The sequence below is a fragment of the Ochotona princeps genome, chromosome 3 (assembly GCF_030435755.1).
Source record: "Ochotona princeps isolate mOchPri1 chromosome 3, mOchPri1.hap1, whole genome shotgun sequence".
NCBI classification, from domain to species: Eukaryota; Metazoa; Chordata; class Mammalia; order Lagomorpha; family Ochotonidae; genus Ochotona; species Ochotona princeps.
This window is the reverse complement of record NC_080834.1, coordinates 107,420,386-107,440,423: the sequence shown is the minus strand read 5'-3', so window position 1 is coordinate 107,440,423 and position 20,038 is coordinate 107,420,386. Positions and strand designations below refer to the sequence as shown.

Sequence of the window (20,038 nt, the reverse complement as noted above, 5' to 3'; positions counted from 1 at the left end):
ACTTGGGGAGTGCATCATCAGACAGAAGATCTTTCTCTCTGTCTCTCATCCTCTCTCTATATATCTGACTTTCCAATTTAAAAAAAAATCTTAAAAAAAAAAAAAAAAAAAGAGAGTGAGAGAGACAAGAAGATACTCCAGGCTCCTGGCTTCAGACTGCCCAGCTCCAACCACTGGTGTTATTTAGGGAGTGAACCAACAGACAGAAGATCAGTGTGTGTTTCCCTCTCTCTTTGTAACTGTGCCTTTCAAATAAATGATCACCAATTCAACACAATTGGTAGCACCAATTCAACACACTGGCTGTATCTAGGGGCACAGACAGAAATTCAGTTAGGAGAAGATACAAAGACACATCAGTTGATGGCAAATCAAATGTTCATTTTCTGTATTTTTTACCTGATTGTCTCATAGTCATTTAAAACAACATTAACCAATAAAAGAAATGGATCATCAGGTGCAAACTCACTACAGTATTGAGTAAAGTCGGGTCAGAGAAGTGATGCTTGGATTTGAGAAGACAGAGATCAAAGCTGGCCTGGGTAAGAATCATTTCAGTCGAATGAATGGTAAGCGAAAAAGGTCACGTAAAGGGTAAGAGGGTACGGGGTGTTAAACTGGAAAGCAGTGTAAGGAACCACGTAAAAAGGGTCTGCCAGGACAAAGGGCAGAGGAAACACACAGAGCATTTTAAATGGGGTCAAAGCAAATTTTTTTCAAGAAGACTTTTACTTCAGCTTGCTTGTACAACAATGAAAGTTGTCATCCTAAGTAGAAGAATGGGGGCTGTATGAACCAAGAGCATGTCTACAGGAACCCGCGGACTGGCAGACGGGACAGTCCTGCTGGAGAGACCGACTCTAGATGGTTCCTAGTGCAACACTGCCAGTAGTGACCAAGCATGCTCAGGACAATGATGATGACAATCATGTGCCAGGAAGTTTTCAAAGCATTCCATGACATTACCATGTTTAATACTCATTCACGCTCTATCATCAGATAGGTACAAGAGCTGTTATCTTCCTCTTACAAATGAGGAAACTGAGTTCGGGAAGTGAAACACTTGCCCAAGAGCTTCCACCTTGTAAGGTGGCAGTTGCCCAGGTTTTTACCTCTCTCCACATTCTCTACGTGAACCGGTCACAATTTTTAAAAAGTGAAAACTATCAAAGCCATGCGACCCACCTAACCAGAAGCACAGAATGCCCCGACTTCAGAACAACTTTAGGTGAAATACACAAACCTTGACAAGCAGCAATCATCCATGCTTCTGAGAACCACAAGCCTTCACAGTCAGCACGGGCAGTCTGACCAATGCAGCAGGCGACAAAGACGACGGGAAGCCATCAGCCGGGTGAAAAGTGCTCCAAGACCCCACCAAGAAAGAGAGCACAGTCTATGGTTATAAAACACTCAAGCTTCGCTGTGAGGACCAGAGCACAGAGTCCTGGGAAGTCACTCCAGCGTCCACGCAATCAGAAGCAGCTGTGTTCAACGTGGCTTCCAGGCAGAGCAAGGCAAGAGGACCTCAGGAAGGGGCTATGGGGAAATAAGGCCCAACAGGGACAGCAAATGTCCTGAAAGACAACAGGAGTGCCACAAAAATCACAGGACACCCAACACCTCCCTTGGGCAACAACAAAAAAAAATGATGAAAGAAAACAAATTCGCTGTGATGAAGTGGCTGCTACTGAACGAAGGACCTCATACACCACTTTGAATCACAAAATGAACACAAAAAATGCATCATCCATACAAAGCTACCAAAAAATTCAACACATTTCAGCAAGTGAAACCCCTAAAAATACAGGACACAAAAGAAAATAATTGAAACGATGACACTCCAAACTGAAGAGAGTATATCCAATCACTTGAGAAAATGAAAAATCACCTTAAATCAGAATATCAAAATACACAAGAGAAACGACTGAAATAATAGCAAGAACAGAAAAGCAGGGTAACTAGAGCTAGTATTTTGGCGTAACTGGTAAAGCCATGGCCTGCTATGCCACATCCCACATGATCACCAGTTTGAGTCCTGGCTACTCCACTTCTGATCCATCTCTCTGTTAATGTGCCTATGAAAGCAACTGGGCTTCTGTTACCCATTATGGGAGACCCAGATAAACCTTCAGGCTCCCAGCCTTAAAAGCAAAACGTGGTGCTCAAGAAAGTCAGTAACAGCAAGCACAAGAACAAAATTAATATAAAGAGAACTCTAAAAGATCAGAGAAGCAACTAACAGGAGACACCAAGAAATAACTTACAGCAGTCAGTGCCATGGGCATAGCATTTACATTTCCACCTGCAGTGCCAGCCTAACATGGGTGCCAATTAAAGTCCTGGCTGCTCCATTTCTGATCCAGCTCCCTGCCTGGGAAAAGCAGTGTGGAATGGGCTGTTTGGACCCTGCTTTTCATGTAGAACACCTGGATGCAGTTCCTGGCTCCTGGCTTCGGCTTTGCCTAGCCAAGGCTGTTGCAGCGTTCTGAAAAAAATGAACCAGCAGATGGAAAATGAAGATTCTTCTGTCTCTCTTCTCTCTCACTCTCTCTCCACATTCTCTACGTGAACAGATCACAATTTTTAAAAAGTGAAAACTATCAAAGCCATGCGACCCACCTAAATAGCAAGCCTATTTTTGAAATGATTTTAACTTTTTTAAAAATCAGAGTTACAGAAAGAAGGAGACAGAGACAGAGAGATTTCCTGTCCACTGCTTCATGGCCAGATGACTGCAATGGCCAGGGCTGGTCTGGGCCAAAGTTAAGCCTGGAACTCCATCGGAGTCTCCCAGATGGATGGAAAGAATCCAAGCACTTGGACCATCTACCATTGCTTTCCCAGGCCATTAGCAGTGAGCAGGATCAGCAGTGGGGCAGCTGGGACACAAACCAGGCCCTATTTGAGATGCTTGCACCATAGAGAGGTTCCTCCCGCAATACCACAAGGCAAGCCCCCAAGAAAATTGCTTTAAAAACGTTTTATAAATACAGTACTCAAAAGTCCTTGAGAAAGCTATCAGAGCTTAATCCAACCAAGAAATGATTGAGAAAAGTTCAGCAAAGGGACAATAGCATCTTCATATTTATGAATTAAATATTAAAAACTAACCCAAGAATAAAAAATGAGGGTTAAAAGCTAATGTTCAAATGTATGAATTATGACATACATGCACACACACACAGAAGAAAATAAGGAAATGGTGTTAAGTTCATTGATTCTGCAACACGTAATCACTGAGATAGCATTAAAAACTGACAAACCAAACACTAAAATATACATAACAAAACAAGGCAGTCAAGTCATTTTAGGAGATATAAATATTGGGAAAATAAAGATACAATTATTAGGGAAACAAGAACAAATTACAAAGGATGGTGGAGTGTAACTTGTACACTCCGATTCCAGACATACACCAATAGTTTGCTGACTTACAAAAAAGTAAGATAGGGGGAACCCAATGGGAAACACAAACAGAAACAAACCTAAGTATATGGAGAAAAAAAGCATATTAACATAATCACATCGGGACCAATGTCATGGCACAGACTGCTCCACTTCTGGGTTAGCTCCCTGCTACTGTGCCTGGGAAAGCAGCAGAGGATGGCCCAAGCGCTTGGCCCCTGCAGCCATGTGGGGGACATGAGGGAAGCTCCTGACTTCAGCCTAGCCCTGCCACAGTCACTGTGGACATTAAAGGAGTAAACCAGTGGATGAAAGCCCCTTCTCTGTCTCTCCCTCTTTCTCTTTCCATGACTCTCCCAAATAAACAGAATAAATCTTTTAAAAAACACATACATTTAAAAGAAAAAACAAAGTAAATAGGTATTTTTGAAGTGAAAGTCCATGTTTTTTCACTATCAAAAACATATTTAAACAAGACAAGATGGAAAGCTACACAAACACTGTTCTGTTGCACTGAAAGTGTTGACCTGAAATCAGCTTTCAATGTATATATACATACATAGATAAAACGCACACATGTATTAGCTCTGTCCACTGAGAGGGTCTGGAACAATGACATCCCACAACCAAAGAGAATTCCTAGCACTGAATTTTTGGTTGTGAAATATCACTCTCCATTTAAAGAAACCAGACTCCTTGAAAAATGGCTAGCATTGGGAAAGTGTGGGAAGATATTTTAATATTTTGTATGTTAGAAAGTAAGTTAAAAAATGTATAGAAGCATGAGAAAAAATATAAGAACTAGCTTGAAGGGACTCACAGCAAACTGCGATACTCTAAAACATCAAAAGCGTAATGACAACAGTATCATGTATAGAATAAGCATAGGAGAAGAATAACACAGAAATCCACAGTGACAGGAGTAAGCAAAAAAGAAATATAGGAAAAAGAAGAAAGTTCTTCCTGAAAGTAAAAGTTCAACTAATACATACACAAGAAAGGGTTAAAATTTTTAAAAATCACCATTTGGCAAAGGCAGATATAATCATCAACACACAGGCAAAAATCATCCCTGAGCAAAAAATGTGATTAGAATATTCACACAGTCTCAAAGTGAATCTCCAGATGACGCTTAGGCAACACAAAAAGGAAAAGAATAACTTTACTAAGAAGTAGCCTGGCAGGTATCACCCTCCCAATGAACAAAGTTAACAGTGCAGGCAACAAGATTTTCACATCACGCTCTTCCTGATATGATTCATTGGGAAAGATATGTTTTCGTGCAATTCATGCCAAACGACACATAATTTCAGTTTCATCAAACAATCCCAAACTGGGAGCATTCTGCAAAAGCAGCCCTTCAAAAATTGTGAGACAAAGGTCTGGTGTGGTAGCCTAGCAGCTAAAGTCCTCAACTTGCATGTGTCAGGATTCCATATGGGCACCGGTTCATGTTCCAGCCACCCTGCTTCCCATCCAACTCCCTGCTTGTGACCTGGGAAGCAAGCAGAGGACGGCCCAAGCCCTTGGGACCCTGTACTTGCATGGGAGACCCAGAAGAAGCTCCTGGCTCCTGGCTTCGGATCAGCTCAACTCCAGCATTGCAGCCACTTGGGGAGTGAATCAGAGAACAGAATATTTTTCTCTTTGTCTCTCCTCCTTTCTGCTTATCTGACTTTCCAATGAAAATAAATAAATCTTTTTTTAAAAATTGTGAGATAAAAACAAAACAAAATTAAGATCCTGTGCATGTTAAAGGCACATGAAAACTGCAGAAGTTCATGTTCTCAATCAACTATGGGGGGGGAACAGATGTGAATGGTTAAGGAACCAAGAGAGCCTTAAAAATTAAAAATAAAGCTATCACAATTTTAAAATCCCATATGGAAGTCCAGAATGCTTCTCATATTAAAATGTTAAAATAACAGAATGACAGAAGACAAATGCAGTGCAGGAGTCTTCCCTCTTCATCCATGCTTTTCCGTGATTTCAGTGCTGATTCCTACTCTTTTGTAGGTGACTTGCAATACAACGTAGGGTCAATCACAATCTGAAATGCTAAGTGGAAAATACCGGAAACAAACAATTCCTACGTTTAAACTGCCCTTCACTCTGGGCAGTATCATGAAATTCCATGCCACCCTACTTCTTGCCCTGTGTGCCACCTCCGCCTCAGCCACTCAGCAGTCACCCTGGTGATCAGACCTACTTTCACAGTACCACACTGCTTCTGTCCAGGTGGCCTTTATTTTACTTAATCATGGCCCCAATGCACAAGAATAATAACACTAACAATTCAGATATGCAGTGAGAAGCTATAAAGTGTTTGCTTTAAACGAAAACAAGAATAAATTTAAAAATCCTATGCTGACAGCACTAATGCCTATGGTAAGGAAGAATCTTCTAACCATTAAACTGTGAAGAAGGACAAAGAAATTTGCACCAGCTTTGCTATCACACTACAAATTACACAAATGACTGCCACTGTGGTTGTCCAGTGCTTAGATAAGATGGAAAAGGCATTAAATTTGAGTATGTATGCACAGGAAAAACACACAGTGCCTACAGGGCTCAGTACCTTCGATGGGTTCAGGCATTTATTAGGGAGGGGGGTTCAGAACATATGTCCCCACAGGTACGAGGTGAAAATACTGTGCAAGGAATGAAATCACCGCTAAATTTCAGTAGTGCTGAAGATGGGCGGGGTGAATAATTGATCCAGCAGGTTTAGAAAAAACTAACATTTCGAAAGAAGAAAAAACAGACAACACATAAGAAACAATCTCCAAGAAATCTGCCCCGAGCTCAGCCCAATAGGAGCACACAAACTGCTACCCAAGACAAATGAAACAGACCCAAGCCTAGAACTGTCTGCCATTGTGAAACTTTACGCTCCCAGCATAGAAAGGAAAGCACAAAAGCTTCTAGAGCGGGGGAAAGAAAAGGCATGAAATCAAAGCAGTTCACCTACAAAAGAAAATGATTTCTCCGGGCACAATGGTTCAATAGCTAACTTCTCACCTTACAAGTGTCAGGATCCCATAAGGGCCCAATTCATGTCCCAGTTGCTCCACTTCCTCTAAGCTCCCTGCTTGTGGCCTGAGAAAGCAGTAGGGGATGGCCCAAAGCCTTGGGACCCTGCACCCACATGGGAGACCAGGAAAAAGCTCCTAGTTCCTGGCTTCAGCTCAGGTCAGCCCTGGCCACTGTGGACATTTGGGGAGTGAACCAGTGGATGAAAGATCTTTCTCTCTCTCCTCCTCCTCTCTGTAAATCGGATCCTCCTTTCCAATTAAAATAAATAAATCTTTAAAAAATATTTAAAGATGTCTTTTCATCAACATTAGACACTTTGTGGAGAGGAGGGAATACGTAAGTCTAATCTTATGAGGAAAAACAATTTTATACCTGGAACTGAATTGTCAATTATGAAGGCCAAGACTCAAAAAAAAATTTTTTTTCCTGTTACTCCCTCATTATATTTAAAAGATAGAAATGTATTACAATATACACTGGGTCTTAAAACATTTTATAGAATATTTGTATTAATAAAAACTCCAAATATCTCATATCAAAATGATCTTTTAATTTCCCTTTTTCTATGAAGTTTCTGAAGTATACCTGCCTCCCTCACATGATGTGAACATATACTCCCACAAAGCAAGATGGAAAACAAGGGAAAAGGTCAAGTAGGTTTAGATAACACTGGCCTTATTCAGAGCAATGAAGCCAAGTGCAAAGGTGAGAGTTAAGCAGCAACACCAGAGCGCATCCCGTTGAAAGCAGAGCAGTCTAGGGAGACTGAGCATGGAGGACGGGGTTGTGCAGTAAGGATTTCATAAATATAATGTGATAAAAAAAAAAAGATGAGAGAAAACCACACAACAAAGTCATATTAACGATGGATCGAGTATTCAAAATCACAAGAAGAAATAAGTGGATTTCAGAAACAGCTTATAAGCAATAAGAACAAAGATTAAGAGGCTACCCTTTCTTTAAAATGCGGAGTAAACAGTGACGTACGTATGTGTGTGAGAGAGAAACAAAGGTCTTTTGTGTGCTGGTTCACTCCCCAGATGCCTGCAACGCCTGGGACTGGGTCAAACCAAAGCCCAGAGGCAGGAACTCCATCCAGGTCTTTCCGTGGCTGGCTGGGCCAAACCCTTGGACTGAACTCTGCTGCCTTCTCAGGCTCATTAGCAGGAAGATGGATCAGAAGCAGAGTAGCCAAGCCTAAAACAGGCACTCCACATGAGCTGTTAACAGTCCTCAGCAAAGGTTTAACACCTGTGCCACAACGCCCACGCCACCCATTTTTTTAAAAGGCAACATAAGATTCTTCTCCTGATTTTTCATAAACTGAAAGCAGAACAGAGAGCGATTTTAAGGTCCTATCCCACATAGGAAACAAATTCCACTAAAAGCTTTTGAGTAACATGATGTTTACTGAAGGGTTATCTATTTGCACAACTTGGGAGTGCATGAGCTCATGACATAGGAAAAATACAAAAACAGTCCCACAGTAAATAATATCCTCCTACTCAAAGAACGTGAAAGCTGAATGTCAATTTCCAACAATTGCAGTCACCCTGAGACTAAAGCCTACTAAACTTACTTTGATGAAGAGGAGACAAAACTGATCAATCGAGACAGAGTGAAAGGAAAACTAAAACCAATCATATTCAGAAGACGGAAAGAACACCAAAGAGAAAAAGGAAAAAACAAAGGTAGAGGAGCGGCGGGGACGAAATAACAAGCAACTACTATTTTTCATTACAAATCACAGACATTATTTTAAATAAAAGTATTTCTACATTTTATAAGCAAGAAGGTTCTCAAGAGGTCAAGTGAGAAAAAAACTAGGGTTGGCCTGTGAGATCAATGGCCTGGCAAGGCCCACTGCAGTGGAAGGTGGCCATGGGAGCCAGAGTGCGGGTGGGCCGAGGAATGGAAAGCAGGACACTTGGCCAAACACAGACAGCAGGAGAAGAGCAAGTCGGCTAATAAGACAGATAACAGTAGTGAACAGGCTGCTGCTGCTATGTTTATTCACAAGGAAAAGATGTGAGCATGTTTTTCACCTGACAGAGGTGAAGAAGTGATGCTAGATGAAGAAACCCACGGTACAGAACAGGAAACCATACCTGAACAAATGGAAGACTATCTATTCTTCTAAAATAATAAGGACTGAGGAATTAGAAGTGAATGAGACCCAGCTAAGGTTGGGCCCCTAGAGAGCTTCTGCCTCGTAAGCTGACCAGAAGAGAGCTGGAAGGGGTGTCGCAGCTACTTGCAGAGTGAACCAGTGCATGAAAAGATCTTTCCCTCCGTTTCTCCTTCTCTCTGTCTATCTGCCTTTCAAATAAAACTAAATCTTTACAAAAGAACTGGCCACTTCACACAGGAAAACAAGAGACTCAACAAGGGACTTTTTTAGGTCAGGCCTAGAAGTACAGCTAAAACAACAATGATTCAACAATCATTTCCTATTACCTCATCTAAATTGGTTGAATTACTCTGTATACAGTTCCTTTTAGGTAAATGTTAGTTGGCTATGAAGGAGTGAGTATGTTTGGATAATGATCAAGACGGAGTCTTACTTGCAAAAGGTCCTCCAATATGAAGATTGCAGCAAGAGTAAAACAACTATGTACACCTCAACACTTTTTAATATTTATTTTTATTTGAAAGGCAGATTTATAGAGAAAAATATAGAGACAGAAGATCTATCCTCTGGTTTACTCTCCAAATGGCCAGAGATGAACTACACTGAAGCCAGGGGCCAGAAACTTCTTCCAGGTCTCCCACATGGTTTCAAGGACCCAAGGCCTTGGGCCATCCTCCACTGCTTTCCCGGACCACAAGCAGACAGCTGGATCAGAAGTGGGGCAGCTGGGTCATGAACCAGCACCCATATGGGATGCCAGCACCACAGGGTACAGCTTTAGCATGTCGAGCCATGGCATCATCCCCTCCTTAACAACTTCTGAATAACAAATTCTATTTCAACCAACCAACATTTATTTATATATTACACATAATTCTCACAATCCTGCAAGGGAAATACAATGGCCCTTACCCAACACAGTCATGAGGGAAATGAAACAGCATAAGGAAGGTATCTTTCTCAGTCTGTCTCTCCCTCTGTGTATAGCTCTTTCAAGATAAATAAGTTAAAAAAAAAAAAAGGAAAAAAAAGCATTAAGCATCTTCTCTATAGTTCAGCCAAGATTCCAACGCAATCTGTCAGATACAAAGCATATTTGCCACTTTGAGGAGCACACAAGTCAACCCCCAGTTTTGAAGTATATTTTGGCCATAGTCTGATGCAAGATAATTTGGAAAACAATCAGATGGAAGAATCTTAAAAATACAAAAATTAGCTGAAATCAAAGTCATAGTTTGTACCATCCAAAACTGCTTGATCAACGTAAAAATATACACACCAAAGTCAGTACTTTAAGTTTTGAGGAAAAATCTAATTATATTCTCTCTGTTATGAATTTAGACTACTATATTCAGAATTATTATAATTCTAAAGCTACTTTTTTACTTGTGTCCTTTCTCTCTAATATGTCAGTTTGCTTTTTGGCTGCTAAGTATAAGAACTAGGGACCTACGCTTGCAGCAAATTTTAGAAACTACCTTCAACAACTAGCTCTTTTTTCAAATGGATATGTAAATTGCAAGATAAATTAATGACTACAGACCAAGGATGCTTTAGCCATGATTATTGTGCTTCTTACTTTTTAAATTCCTGTTAACAGCATTCCGTCTAAAAGGGCTCTTCCCCTGAGCACTCAAGTTGACAGAATGGCCTTGTTACTCCCTGCCAGTCTTGCCCTGTGCAACCTAAAACACGGAGAAAGAATTTAATAAAATGAAGACATGTTTCTCCTCCATGATTTGATTTTAAATTAAGTTATAGCCAGAGCCATAATTTGGAGTCCGGAAAATTAGATAACTTCATTTAAAAAGTAAAACAACCACTGAGGATGTTCTGAAGTCAACCGACCCTGTTAAAAGATCTGGAGAGAATCCTGTATGTGGCACACTGGGTTAAGCCACCACTGTGATGCCAGCATCCCCTATGAGTGCTGGTTTAATTCCCAGCTGCTCTGCTTCCAGTCCAGCTCTCTGATAATGTGCCTAGAAAAGCAGCGGAAGACGGCCCAAGTACTTGGGCCCTTGCCACCCATATAGGAGACCCCGAGAGAGTTCCAGATTCCTGGTTTTGGCTTGGTCTAGCTCTAGCTACTGCAGCCATTTGGAGAATGAGCCAGCAGGTGGTTGATCTGCTTCTTCAGAGTAATTTTATCTTTCAAGTAAAAAAATAAAGAAATCTTCCTCCAAAAAGCTAGAGAGCAACGGACTACAGAACCCATGGGTCACTGTTAAGACTGCAGCAGTTTGAGAACAGCGGAGTGTCAAAGGGAAATGGAAGAGAGCTAAAAGAGAAGTATTCCTTGAGCATTTTCCCCTGTCTGTCCCCAGCTGCTGCAACATGATAGATTAAGACTCTAGGTATTTACAATACCCTGGCAATCTGAAATTTTTAATTCCATCAATGGCATTCACTGCCTAAAAATGTTTTGAGTTATCTGATGTCAGTAATCTATTACTTCACATGTTGTGTTCCTAGCTAGGAGTTAATCTAAGCACTCTGATGCCACATGTGAGCGCCCAAGGAGCTGTCTCAACCACCGGTCCAAGTGTCTACCCCTCACCCCCATCCTGATCCTGGCTTTTGGTTGTTTTGGTTGACCTTATGACACACTGTCCTTCTCCTCCAACTTTTCCACTTAAACATACTAACTGAGTTATTTACCAAAATTTTACTTTCTTTTTCTTGTACTTTCCAATTTCTTTACTTCATCACTGAGGCAATGAGGTTAAATATAATTTTGTTCACTAAAAAAATTTAGTACACATGTTTTAAAAGAAAAAACTCAACTAAATGTTGATTCTATTCTTTAATCTAGTTTATAAACCTTATAATCCAATGGCCTTGCATGAAAATGAATTATTTCTATGCACAACCAGAAACATGCATCACTCTCTACAAAGTCACAAAGCAAGATTAGAAGAAGAAAGGCAGGTATTACCCATGCATGTGCATATCCGAATGCACACAGCCCAAGAATTCCCCTTCATGAAAGCAAACAAATCTCCTTCAAAAGGTAATTTTATATGTGCATGACACACAAGTGGGTTTGCTCAAGTTAATGATTTATTAGACATTAAGAAATGAGAACTTCAGAATCCAGAGTCTCATACTAGAAACCTGAACACTCCACAGGCATGAACAGAGAAGAAAGCAAACAGATCTTAGATTTGAGGTTAATCATCTTAAGCAGACAGAAACACCCGCATAACACCATGGGAGTGAGCAGCAGAAAAAAAAGGGGGGGGGGAACAGAAATGAAGGAAAAAGGGGAAATTGTAAATGACAGCAGAAGGCCTCTATGAAGTGAGGATGACAACTGCCAGTGTGTGACACACAGCTAACTCTGCACCTGAGAGCAAAATGAAGTTAGACGGTGGCACCAGCACAGTGGCTCAACAGACCAATCCTCCACCCTCCGGCGTCAGTACCCAATATGGGCAGTAGTTCATGACCCAGTTGCTCCACTCTGATCCAGCTCCCTGCTATGGCCTGGGAAAACAGCAAAGAATGGTCCAAGTTCCTGGGACCCTGTACCCACATGAGAGACCTGGAAAAAACTTCTGGCTCCTCCTGGCTCTGAATCAGCTCAGATACAGTCGTTACAACCATTTGGAGAGTGGAAGATCTGTCTCCCCTTCTCTCTGTAAATCTGCCATTCCAATAAAAATAAACAAATCAGTAAAAAGAAAAACTAAACAACTGGGGGAGCAAGGTGTCCTGTCTTTCATTAAGTGCATGAAAAAATAATACACCATCAAAATGCTTCCGATGCATACACACAGTGACACAGCCTTCAGGATCAAAACAAAATAGGAAAGACTTCACCCAGAGCATACACAAGCTTTTTAGATTGTAGACAGTTACAGTTGCACAACAGAAGTATTTTGTTAGCCAACCACTTTCCATCATGCTGTCTTGCTTCTGAAGATATCACACAAATAACAAGTAAGTTCATCCATTATGACCTGGAAGACATCCTCCCAGACAATGAGATTTAGTCTCAATTACCTTCCAGGTCTCCTTTCTCCAAAAGGGAAATCATAACAGTCTTATGTTAACAACAGTCTGGAATAAAAAGAGTTACTATACCCTTTCTCTCTAGCCAAAATTCTATCTCTCATTTGTTCTTAGGAAATAACACCTTTTATACAGTCATCTTCACTAGGTACTTTACAGGAAAGTAAAAAATTTTAAATCTGAAAGTAAGTGTGAGTCATCAAAATGGGCTAAAAGAAGTTCAAATATGCTTATTTTGAATGAAAGGCACAGCACAATACTGCAATGTCATTTTATTCTCATTACACAAAAATACGTGTTTTCTTTAGCAGTCGTAAGATACACAGGAACAGGTAGAAGTCAGGAAGCAGAAAAGTCAGAAGTCACCCTCAATTGATTCAAACCATATTCACTGCTTAATTATTCTACATTGATTGAATCTGGTGTATCACATTTCAAATATCTGTTCTCCTTAGAAAATCAGGTTTGAATACCAGGATAGATTTACATCTGCCTGCAAAAACTGGAAAGTTAACAGATGCCAAACGGCCTGGTGTGGGAGGTTAAGACCCACTGTACAAAAAGTAAGGCTTATTTTAAACGCAGCAACATTAGGCTTCCAGTTAAACTAACACTTAGCTATTCTCTATGTCATCCTGAGTTTCCAGGTACGATCGGTCACATCTAGAGAGGCAACTGTTACCTGGGCAGGGCCCTTAGATGTTCAGCCTAACACTGAGTACCCGGTTTTCTTTTCTTCCCTTACCTGATAATGCGCCTGGGCTTGTTGGGCCGAGTTCAAGGTGACATTGCAGAGTTTGCAGTACAGGGGCTTACAGAGCTCCTCCAGGGCAGTGTCTTGGTCTCCACCTCCGGGCAGCTCTTCTTCTCCTGACAGTGGCACGGAAGCCTCCTGCCCAAAAGGCTTCTGTGGTGGAAGCTGCAAAGTTCCTGGAGACCTGGAGGCCACTGACATAGGAGGGGAGGATGAGGGCCTCTTAGGCGGAGGAAGCCCTGCGTGTTGCAAGAGAATCATTGGGGAGGAAAACCTGGGGCATAATCCACGTGGCAAACAGAAGCCAGGTCTTCAATCTGAATGAACGGCAAACACACAAGAAAAGAAAAAAGAACCTCAGCAATAAGACATGTAACCATCAACACCATCTGACCCTTTCCTTTCTGCTGCACACTCATCTTTGGGACTTCTTTCCGTCGGCCTTCTCCAGCCGACACCCCTGCCACGTAATTCCCATTAACACAATGCTCTTCCACAGAAAACAACTTCACAGATTCGGCTTTCTTGTGCTTGGCACAGTCCCAACTGCTGTCCCTCTAGTCCATGAGCATTAATAGCATTGCACCCGTGCTAATTAAATCTAAACGTCAAATGGCTGAAATGGACAGGGAAGGTCACCTAACCCAGACCCCTTCCCTCAGGCACACTGACACTTCAACATTCTTCATAATGGTTGTGCCTAGGCAAAACCCCCACCAGCTCAGAATCTTAACAACTCCTTAGCATCCACATGATGTCAAAAAGAGTGATGTATATTCACAATCTTTCAAGGACTCCTGGAACCAGCTAAAGTATATCAAGGAACCATCGGAACAATGTGACAGAAATAATTAAAAGTGATCCTTCTGATCCACCGCATTTAAGCAGCTGAGCCAATGACTCTTAAAACAGAATCTGAAAAAGTCCATGGGCCACAGACAGCCATAGAGTCACTGTTTGGAACACACAGTGTTTTTATTTTGCCTTCAATTTTTAAATTGATTTAGTTATCACTACTGAAAACTCAAGGGACTCACGGCCTGTCACAATGAAAGAATGATCCCATAGCACCTGGCCTACATTTCTACATTGCAAACAATTAGCTAGCTTGTTCTCAGAGGCACCACTCCCAGTAATGCACCTGCCTTCTCCAGGCCACCTGGGTCTCCAATCAGCCCTGGAGGCCCTTGAATGTGGGAGCCCATCTCATTCTGCCTCAGAACATATTCGCGAGATCTCTGTAAAATCTCCGTATGTTCTCTCATTCTAGAAATAAATTACCTGCACAAAAGAAGGCTAATGTTCAGCACAGCCTCAACCAAAAAAGTAAATGCTGAACAAAGTCAGGGTGACCCTACCACCAGCTCCAATTCCAGCTCCTCAGTCTTCAGGGAGTTTTCTTCCACCTTCTAATTAGACAACTAATAATCTACTTCATTGAGAAAAGCTTCTGTCTCCTGACTATCCAGGACTTCTCCTGCCTCCCACCAAGATGGTCCTTTCAAACCACAGTCCACTCTTTGGGATTCCCAAGATGCTCATTAACCCAAATTAGAATCCTTATTTCAAAAACTACAGTTCTCAATATTATTAAAACCTCTTTTCTGGGTCCATGGAATACAACTATTTTAAGCTGCCAAAAATTTCCATCTGCAATAGAGATGTGTTCATTATGGCCATGATGGGTTTATGAACATAAATGAGAGAACTTTCGGAAAGTTCGAAGTCTCTCTGATCACATTTGATTAGCTACACAGCACGTGCAACGTGCAATCAAGTAACAACTGAAGTGACAACTTTTATAATGAATTCTTAGAGCAGCAGGGAAATCAAGCACAATGGGGAAACATTGTAGTTAAGGGAACATGTCTACATTATTAATATTTAACAGCATTTCCCATGAATCATATTTAGAAAAAAATGTTACTTGTTTTTTATGTAAAAGTATACCATCCTTACTTTGAAAACAAAGAAAGGAGGGGGCCTAGGGAAGGAAGGAGGAAAAAATCCCTGAGCCTGTGGAACTGTATCATAAAATAAATTACGTTTAGAATATTTAAAAAAAAAAAAAAAACAGGTTCCCTACCGTGGTATTATTTCTAGTGGTGTGAGTTCTCTCAATTAGATCTGAATCAAAACAGCCAAAAAGCAAAGACAGTTGTAGCCACTTTTTACTAGCAAACTCAGGAGACAAAGCTGTTTTAAAAATTTAACTACCTAATTATCATAACCCACAAAGTTAAAAGGCAACACATGCTACCTGTAAGAATTACAATGATTGCAAAATTGCCAGAAACATGCTACTAGTTCATGAGAAATACGGTAGAGGAGGGGCCAAAACATCTGGATAAAGGAAATCAATGTAAACCGAAAATCAATGCTACCAATTGCCTAGACAAGTCCGGACATGTTTTAGGAACGCTCACTCTCACTAGAAGAAATCCCAACAAGTGTCTCCCCCACAGTCACCTCCAGGTTTCCATGAGAATAAAGGCCCTTCTCAAACCACAGAGGTACAAAGAGACTCCTTCCAGAGGTAAAAAAAAAAAAAAAAAATCCCCTGGATTGAGGGGGGGAACCCTGCAGATACAACCTTTCCCATTCCTGCACTGGTTATTTATATTAAAAAAGACTGGCTAGATGATCCAAAATTATTTCTTGTGTACTCACCAACTCACATGATCTATATGTGACAACCACAAGTAGTACTACATTTGCAAGCAAAAGCTAGCATCTAATATAAAGCTAAAACAAACAAAACCATGCCTTTAAGGAATGCAGGAAGAGTAGAATATGGACCCAAACCACTGGCAACTCAGATCCATTCTACTGCTGCATTAGTCTAAGAGACCAGTATGAAGGCTGATACAAATAAATACTCAGATCATTTTTTTAAAAACCAATCTGATGTTTACAGTAGCAAAAAATGCAGTACTGATAGTGTAATGTCCTGGTGGAAAGGTATTGCGAGGACTTTAAAGGAAACTCAAAGCTTCACGATGCTCTCTGTTTAAACAAAATAGATTTATTTTCGCAGATTTAGTTCTCAAGATTGGTCTGGGGCCTACTCTTCCCAGACTGAGTTAAAGACAAGCTCTTTCCCGTTTGGAGAAATCTAAAGAGGAAACAGTAGAAAGAACAGGTTACTGGCACCTCAACAAGAGGGACCTGTGTGACTGAGAATTCTGGAAACGAGGGAAAGCCTGGCGAACATTACTCAGAGGTCATCAGATCGCAGTCAGAAGGAATGCGAGAGAAAACAACCCGGATCAGCGGAGCCGAGGTGTATCCGATCAGGAGGGCTCGGGAACCAGCAGCAAACTGGGCAGAGGGCCTTGGTGAATTGGCAGGTGGGTTCCAGCCCCAGCTAGGACGGTCTCTAATCCCGGGGAACCTTCTGCACGTTTGCATCCGAATTGCAGATACTTAGCATCACCCACATGGCCTTACAGTCCTGCGATGCGCGCGCGCACACACACACACACACACACACACACACACACACACACACACCCCTCTGCCGGCAAGGATGCCATCACAGAAAATGGAATCCCCGCTCCCACAGAGCGGGGACCGCAGCCGAGGCCGGGGCGTCTGCACGCGGATACACCCTCCTCCCCCGCCACCCAACGCCCCGCAAACGCACACTCAAAATTCGTGAAACAGACACCTACAGGCGGGGCACGCACTGTGCCGCCGGAGGGCAGGTGCAAGACCGCACCAGGGAGGCACCCGCCAACCCCGGCGCCCTGGGACCCGTCCTACCAGCCCCGAGGTGCCCCAGCGCCCCGCACTCACCGGAACCCCCAAGCCCCGTCGGCAGCCGCGGCGCCGTGCCCGCCCGGGACGCCCGCCCACGCCCCGGGCTGCTCCGCCACCGCCGCCTCTCCCCGGAGCAACTTTCCCCGCCAAGCCCCTCCACAGCCTGAAGGCGCACTGTCAAAAGTCAGTCCGAGCAGACCCACGGAGAAACAGCTGCAGGAAGTGACTGCGGAACCGGGAGACGGAGGAGGAGGAGACTGAAGGCGCCGGGCGGCGTCGCCTCTGCGCATGTGCCCAGCGGAACAGGCCCCGCGGCGCTCCCGCATCCCGGCAGTCGGGCAGTGCGCGGGGCAGGTGCAGCGACCGCGAGCGCGAGGCTCGAGCAGGCGGCGGAGGAACAAAGGCTCTCAGCCCAGCCGACCTTTTCTTCAAGCTGTGCGTCGTATATACCACGGAAAGTTGGTCCGCAGCAGCGACGTGAGCAGAGCTTTTGCGACAGAAACTTTGATCGCCTGTGGTTGACATTCAAATATTTTGCACTTCAGGCTGCCTCTGAGCCTGTTTGCGTCTTAGGGGACTGCGTGGAGCAGCCTACAAGTCCAGGATCCTCTTCACTACTGCCAGACCGTTTTAACTGTGCTCTCCACACTTCTGCCCCAAGATGGAGCCAAGAAAAGCTTGGTGACCAGCGCAGCGGCTTTCAATGACACAGAATCCCCACCCCACCATACAGATATCCGCACTTCTACCCTCTCCAGAGTGAGCAAAACATGGAGGAGACTCTCCTGACCTACAGCACACACACACACACACACACCCGTGAGAGAGGATGGACCAGGAAGAGAGGAAGGCATTGGCTCACCTGGGATTGCACACCCTCACACAGTCAACCCCGACAGCAACAAGGTTGATGCTGAGATGGATTGAGGAATTTTGGTTCCAAAAGTCTACAAGTTGTTTTGTTTTTTTTCAATTCACGCAAAATTAATTGGGTCCTTTATTTAGCTTTATGCTAAGCTCTCTGTCCTATTAATGTACGATTTTAATCATTGTGCAGGTGCAGGTCAATGAGAGCAAGCATATTCATAGTGTTGCCTTGAGTTTTTTCATCATTAGTTCAAATGCTGTATTAGATAGTGTTTGTCACTATGACAAATAGGTGAGAGGAGCTATGATTTTTGAGGTTTTCTGTGCACATCTGGGCAGCCTCACAGGCCTGCCGTCTGATGAGGACTGGGAAGAGGGCATGGAGGAAGGATTACATAGCAAGGCAGGTAGGAGAAAGAGGGAGTGTGTTCATGCGTGTCTGGGTGCTTACAAAGCCACCATGTCGGGCCTAGTGAGATAGCCTAGTGGCTGAAGCCCTCACCTAGCATGCGCCAGGATCCCATATGGCTCCACTTCCCATCCAGCTCCCTGTCCCCAGCTTCTCTGTCTCTCATCCTCTCTATATATTTGACTTTCCAATAAAAGTAAATAAATCTTTTTTTAAAAGAGAGAGCCACCATGTCTGATGTTGTGGAGGGAGTGGGGGGGCACCCCTATAATCTAATTCAAACTCACCATTTTCCACAGCCTCCCTTTGTCTTCAGGGACCATAATTGGGTTTTCACCCTCAGTCCATTAACCATTAGCATAAAACTTTGGGACCAGGCCTTGATTATATGGCTCTTTGCAGGACACCAAACTAATATCCAAACTAACCCAAATGCCAAGGAGATCTAAATATAGTAAGAGAGACAGTGGTAGATAAAACACTGCAGAAAATTAAGACGCTTCTTGGAGACATGCAGCGTGCAGTACTATCACCAATCAACTGGAAATGACTTCATAAGTATGACGAACGTTTAGCAGATGTACTAGTATACACATCACTAGTTCATACCATCAGTTGAGAAGCGTTATCACACATCTGAATCTTCTCCAATTGCAGGTGTACACATACTTAATGTGACAAAATTTTAGGTACCCAGGCCCAGCACAGTAGCCTAACAGCTAAAGTCCTCACCTTGAACACACCAGGATCCCACATGGGCACCCGATCTAATCCCAGCAGCCCTGCTTCCCATCCAGCTTGTGCCGTGGGAAAGCAGTCAAGGACGGCCTGAAACCTTGGGACCCTGCACCCGTGTGGGAGATCCAGAAGAAGCTCCTGATAGCTGGCTTCGGATCGGCACGGCTCCAGCTGTTGCGGTCACTTGGGGAGTGAATCATCAGACAAAAGATGTTCCTCTCTGTGTCTCCTCCTCTCTGTATATCTGACTTTCCAATAAAAATAAATCTTAAAAAAAAAAACTTTTAAATGGCCACATTGTTGTTAAAATGTGGGGCAGGCATTGAGCCTAGCACTTAACATACACACATCCCCGTATCACAGCACCTAGGTACGATACCTTCTCCTGCTTCCAGCGTTCTGCTAATGCAAACCTGGGGAGGCAGTGGCCATGGCCGAGTAATTAGATCCCCGCCACCCACGTGAAAGATTTGGACAACAGGCACCCTGGGAGTGAACCGGCAGATGACTCGCTCTCTCGCTTAGTCTCTCCTCTCTAAAACATGAAATAAAACTTCAAAATAAATAAATGCTGTTGAAATCCACTCCCCACCTTTTTGACTGTGGAAAAACAGCACAATCTATACTCCTGAGCTCAGACTATCACTATGCCGGGGCGTACCTTTCCAATCTGACTTCCCACCAGCCTCCTTTTAAAGATTTGTATCTCTTTGTTGGAAAGGTAGATTATAGAGAAAAGGCAAGACAGAGAGAAAGATCTGCCATCCACTGGCTAACTCTCCAAGTGGCCACAAAGGCTGGAGCTTAGCCAATGTGAAGCCAGGAATCAGGAGCCTCCTCTGGGTCTCCTACATGGGTACAGGGTTCCAAGGATCTGGGCCATGCTCTACTGCTTTCCCAGGTTACAAGCAGGGAG

The 20,038-nt window shown here is 43.0% G+C and overlaps 1 protein-coding gene across 6 annotated transcripts in view; it reads right to left on the bottom strand.

Moving 5' to 3' along the window:
- Window positions 1-20,038, bottom strand: part of ZMAT3 (zinc finger matrin-type 3) — a 101,625-nt gene that overhangs the window by 13,328 nt on the left and 68,259 nt on the right. For 3 of the 6 annotated variants that reach the window (XM_058661072.1, XM_058661071.1, XM_058661073.1), the window contains one exon: window positions 13,338-13,663. In XM_058661072.1, coding sequence (XP_058517055.1) covers window positions 13,338-13,607 — 270 coding nt within the window. In that variant the 5' untranslated portion in view covers window positions 13,608-13,663. Of the gene's footprint in view, window positions 1-13,337; window positions 13,664-17,144; window positions 17,350-20,038 lie in introns of those variants that run through there. The other 3 variants (XM_004591282.2, XM_004591281.2, XM_058661070.1) reach the window with 3 other exon arrangements.